Source organism: Apodemus sylvaticus, chromosome 4 (assembly GCF_947179515.1).
Source record: "Apodemus sylvaticus chromosome 4, mApoSyl1.1, whole genome shotgun sequence".
Classification (NCBI taxonomy): Eukaryota; Metazoa; Chordata; class Mammalia; order Rodentia; family Muridae; genus Apodemus; species Apodemus sylvaticus.
The window spans coordinates 84,990,461-84,995,420 of record NC_067475.1 but is presented as its reverse complement, the minus strand read 5'-3'; the positions used below and the strand labels follow the sequence as shown (position 1 = coordinate 84,995,420).

Here is a 4,960-nt window from a genome sequence, read left to right as displayed (position 1 = left end):
TGTGTCATACCTCAGGAGACATAAGCAAAGCAAAATGTGTCATTGTAAGCGTCTGAAGAAAATCTGCTTGAACTCTGTCAATTATACTTAGCAAACTATAGGAAAATGAGACAAGGTGTGTATACAATGATACTACTACATGTTCACAATTTGGTTTTGTGAGATAACTCCAAGCATTTGGAAAACTAATAGCAAAACTTCCATGACAAGAATTTTCTTACAATGGCACATTAAACTCAATTATTTTTTCTGTGAGATGTGTGTGCACTCATGTATATACATGTGTAGTCATGTGTGAATGTGTGTGCAGACTTTTGAAGGTCATAGGTCAATTTAAGTATCCTTCTATGGGAACCAATCACTGCTGTTTTTGAGGCAGAATCTCTCATTGCTTTAAAGCTCATGGAGCAAACTAAGCTGGCATCCAGTGAGCCCCAGGGAGCTTCCTGTCTCTGTCATCCTGGAGCTGAGATTGCAATGTGAATTCTTGGAGTTGACCTCAGGTGGTTGTTTTGTTTTGTTGTTTTGTTTTTTGTTTTTTATTCCATTTTCTTTATTTTATTTTTCTAAATAATCAAAATGATTTAAAATAGTTAAATGCCTCTTAAATATTCTTGATATCTTCTGAAGCTAAAATTAATATGCACTCAACCAGTTTTTAAAAATCTATTTGGAACATTAGGCATGATAGAAGTAGAAAAAAATCTCTTACAAAGTCCTCTATGAAAGGAAATTGTGACAACTTCCTAATTACAGAAACCTTTCCATCTCTAAGGGAGAATACACAGTGTAACTGTGGCTTCATAGAATGAATTGGGTAGTGCCCCTTCTGTTTCTATATAGTGAAATAGTTTGAAGAGTATTGGTATAAGGTCTTCTTTGAAGGTCTGATAGAATTCTGCACTAAACACAGAAAAGTCTGCACAAAAAAGTCTGGTCCTGGACTTTTTTGGTTGGGAGATTTTTAATGGCTGCTTCTATTTCTTTGGGGATAATGGGACTGTTTAGATGATTTATTTGATCCTGATTTAACTTTGGTATTTGGTATCTGTCTAGGAAGCTGTCCATTTCATCCAGATTTTCCAGTTTTGTTGAATATAGGCTTTTGTAGTAGGATCTGGTGATGTTTTTTTTAATTTCCTCAGTTTCTGTTGTTATATCTCCCTTTTCATTTCTGATTTTCTTTTTTTTTTTTTTTTTTTTTTTGACAACCTGCTGACTGTGAGCAAAATTATCCCACACCCTGACTTCTACATCTTCCAGAATGGGGCAGACATTGCCCTGCTGAAACTCACAAACCCTGTGAACATTTCCAGCAAGGCCCGCCCTGTCTCCCTGCCTCCCGCATCCATGACCTTCCCCTCAGGAACATTGTGCTGGGTGACAGGCTGGGGCAGAATTGGAAAAAAAGGTATGTGGTAGAGACAACTAAGGTGAGACAAGAGAGGGGTGGCCACACCACATCCCCAGCACAGGGCTTCCCTCCATCTTGTAGGACAGAAATCTGAAGACCTAGGAAGTGGGAAGGCATCAGAACAACAGGGCTCTCAGGTCCCATAAGCCAGGAGACCCCAGCGTAGCTAGGATAACTCATTCGGTCCCTCGAATCTCAGACGCTTTATGTCTGAAGGGGCCACAGTCTGCTTGTATTTCAGGTATTTGATGGAGAGCAAGACCACACTTACCAACAATGTTACACACACACACACACACACAGAGAGAGAGAGAGAGAGAGAGAGAGAGAGAGAGAGAGAGAGAGAGAAGCTAGTTACAATTGGCATTTCACAGGCCATGTCAGTGACCCACATTTCAAGGGCTATGGCCCAGGCCTGAGGTATTGTGGGTGGCTGGACAGGGAACCTTCAGTGCCAATTTCTCTTCTCCCTAAGAGTCTTGCTTCATTTCTTTTGACAACTCAGAGCAGAGCTTTGGGGACAGGGCCACGAACAGACAGGCCCTGGCTGTGGAGCACAGGGTGAATAAAATTTCCTCATATACAGATGTAGTGCATGAGAATAGTGTCTGAGACCACGGCTCCACTGGGATCCTCTACCCAGCCTAGGCCAGAGCCAGCCATGCTGAGCTGCCTTCCACTGAACAGACAGGGTACTAAACACCCTCAGGACTGTCCTTCTCTGAATAAGGCCAGAAATCCAGGTCCAGCCTGGAGGAAGAAGCCAGGTTGGCAGAGCTGAATGAAGTGAGCCTGACTCAAAGAGGGACTTGTGAGCAGAACTACCCTCAGAGGACAGGGTTAGCTGAGCCAGTCCCAGTCTGGCACCTGGGACCCTGTCACAGGATGGTCTTTCTTTCACCCACAGTAAAACTGCCGCCACCATTTCCTTTGATGGAGGTGGAAGTTCCCATTGTAGAAAACCGCCTCTGTGACAGGATGTATCACAAAGGTCTCAGCACAGTTGACCATGTCCGCATTGTCCGTGACGACATGCTGTGTGCTGGGAAAGAAGGACGTGGCTTCTGTAAGGTGAGCTCCTGTCCCCTCACCCTGCCACCCCCACCCAGCCTTTACAAGACTACTGACCCGTGTCCTCTCTAGGGCGACTCCGGAGGACCTCTGGTCTGCAAGGGAAAAAACACCTGGCTGCAGGCAGGTGTGGTGAGCTGGACAAAGGGCTGCGCACTGCGCAACTGGCCTGGCGTCTACACCCGGGTCACCTATTACTTGGACTGGATCCGCCGCTATGTCCCCAAGGACTTCTTTTTTTTTTTTTTTTTTTTTTTTTTTTTTTTTTTTTTTACTTTCTTAATTTTTTTATTCGATATAATTTATTTACATTTCAAATGATTTCCCCTTTTCTAGCCCCCCCCCACTCCCCGAAAGTCCCGTAAGCCCCCTTCTCTTCCCCTGTCCTCCCTCCCACCCCTTCCCAGTTCCCCGTTCTGGTTTTGCCAAATACTGTTTCACTGAGTCTTTCCAGAACCAGGGACCACTCCTGCTTTCTTCTTGTATCTCATTTGATGTGTGGATTATGTTTTGGGTATTCCAGTTTTCTAGGTTAATAACCACTTATTAGTGAGTGCATACCATGATTCACCTTTTGAGTCTGGGTTACCTCACTTAGTATGATGTTCTCTAGCTCCATCCATTTGCCTAAGAATTTCATGAATTCATTGTTTCTAATGGCTGAATAGTACTCCATTGTGTAGATATACCACATTTTTTGTATCCACTCTTCTGTTGAGGGATACCTGGGTTCTTTCCAGCATCTGGCAATTATAAATAGGGCTGCTATGAACATAGTAGAGCATGTATCCTTATTACATGGTGGGGAATCCTCTGGGTATATGCCCAGGAGTGGTATAGCAGGATCTTCTGGAAGTGAGGTGCCCAGTTTTCGGAGGAACCGCCAGACTGCTTTCCAGAGTGGTTGTACCAATTTGCAACCCCACCAGCAGTGGAGGAGTGTTCCTCTTTCTCCGCACCCTCTCCAACACCTGCTGTCTCCTGAATTTTTAATCTTAGCCCATTTCTGATTTTCTTAATTTGTCTCTGTGCCTCTGGTTAATCTGGCTAAGGGTTTATCTATCTTGTTGATTTTCTCAAAGAACCAGCTCCTGGTTTGGTCGGTTCTTTGTATATTTCTTTTTGTTTCTACTTGGTTGATTTCAGCCCTGAGTTTGATTATTTTCTGCCATCTACTTCTCTTGGCTGCATTTGCTTCTTTTTGTTCTAGAGCTTTCAGGTGTGCTATAAAGCTGGTAGTATATTCTCTCTCCAGTTTCTTTTTGGAGTCACTCAGAGCTGAAAGTTCTTCTTTTTTTTAAGATTTATTTATTTATTATATGTAAGTACTGTAGCCATCTTCAGACACACCAGAACAGGGCATCAGATCACATTAAAGATGATTATGAGCCACCATGTGGTTTCTGGGATTTGAACTCAGGACCTTCAGAAGGCCAGCCAGTGCTCTTAACCACTGAGCCATCTCACCAACCCCTGAGAATCCTTCTTAGCATTGCTTTCATTGTGTCCCATAAGTCTGGGTATGTTGTGCCTTCATTTTCATTACATTCTAAAAAGTCTTTAATTTCTTTATTTCTTCCTTGACCAAGTTATTATTGAGTAGAGCATTGTTCAGCTTCCATGTGTATGTCTTCTTTCTGTTGGTTTTTCTATTTAATACCAGACTTAGTCTGTGGTAATCTGATAGGATGCATAGGATTATTTCAATCTTATTTATCTGTTGAGGCCTGTTTTGTGACTGATTAAATGGTCAATTTGGGAGAAGGTACCATGAGGTGCTAAGGAGAAGGTATATTCTTTTGTTTTAGGATGAAATGTTCTATAGATATTTCTTAAATCCATTTGGTCCATAACTTCAGTTGGTTTTATTGTGTCTCTGTTTAGTTTGTGTTTCCATGATCTGTCCATTGATGACAGTGGGATTTTGAATTCTCCCACTATTATTATGTGAGGTATAATGAATATATGCTTTGAGCTTTAACAAAGATTCTTTTATGAATGTGAGTGCCCTTGCATTTGGAGCATAGATGCTCAGAATTGAGAATTCTTCTTTGTAGAATTTTCCTTTGATGAGTAAGAAGTGTCCTTCCTAATCCTTTTTGATAACTTTGGTTGAACATTGATTTTATTCAATATTAAAATGACTACTCCAGCTTGTTTCTTGGGACCATTTACGTGGAAAATTGTTTTCCAGCCATTTACTCTGAGGTAATGTTTGCCTTTGACACTGAGGTGCATATCCTGTATGCAGCATAACACTGGGTCCTGTTTACATATCCAGTCTGTTATTCAGTCTTTTTATTGGGGATTTGAGAACATTGATGTTAAGAGATATTAATGCATTCTGACTGGTATAAGGTGGAGACAGCAGGTGTTGGCGAGGATGTGGAGAAAGAGGAACACTCCTCCACTGCTGGTGGGGTTGCAAATTGGTAGAACAGCTCTGGAAATCAGTCTGGCGGTTCCTCAGAAAAC

The 4,960-nt window shown here is 42.1% G+C and overlaps 1 protein-coding gene across 1 annotated transcript; it reads left to right on the top strand.

Moving 5' to 3' along the window:
- Nucleotides 1-1,203: 1,203 nt before the first annotated feature.
- Nucleotides 1,204-2,719, top strand: LOC127683657 (tryptase-like; the record flags this gene model as incomplete). The annotated part of the gene is made up of 3 exons (XM_052180955.1): nt 1,204-1,411; nt 2,322-2,485; nt 2,558-2,719. Coding segments are annotated over 3 exons (534 nt in total), but the record flags the coding sequence as incomplete, so codon positions are not given.
- Nucleotides 2,720-4,960: the final 2,241 nt, after the last annotated feature.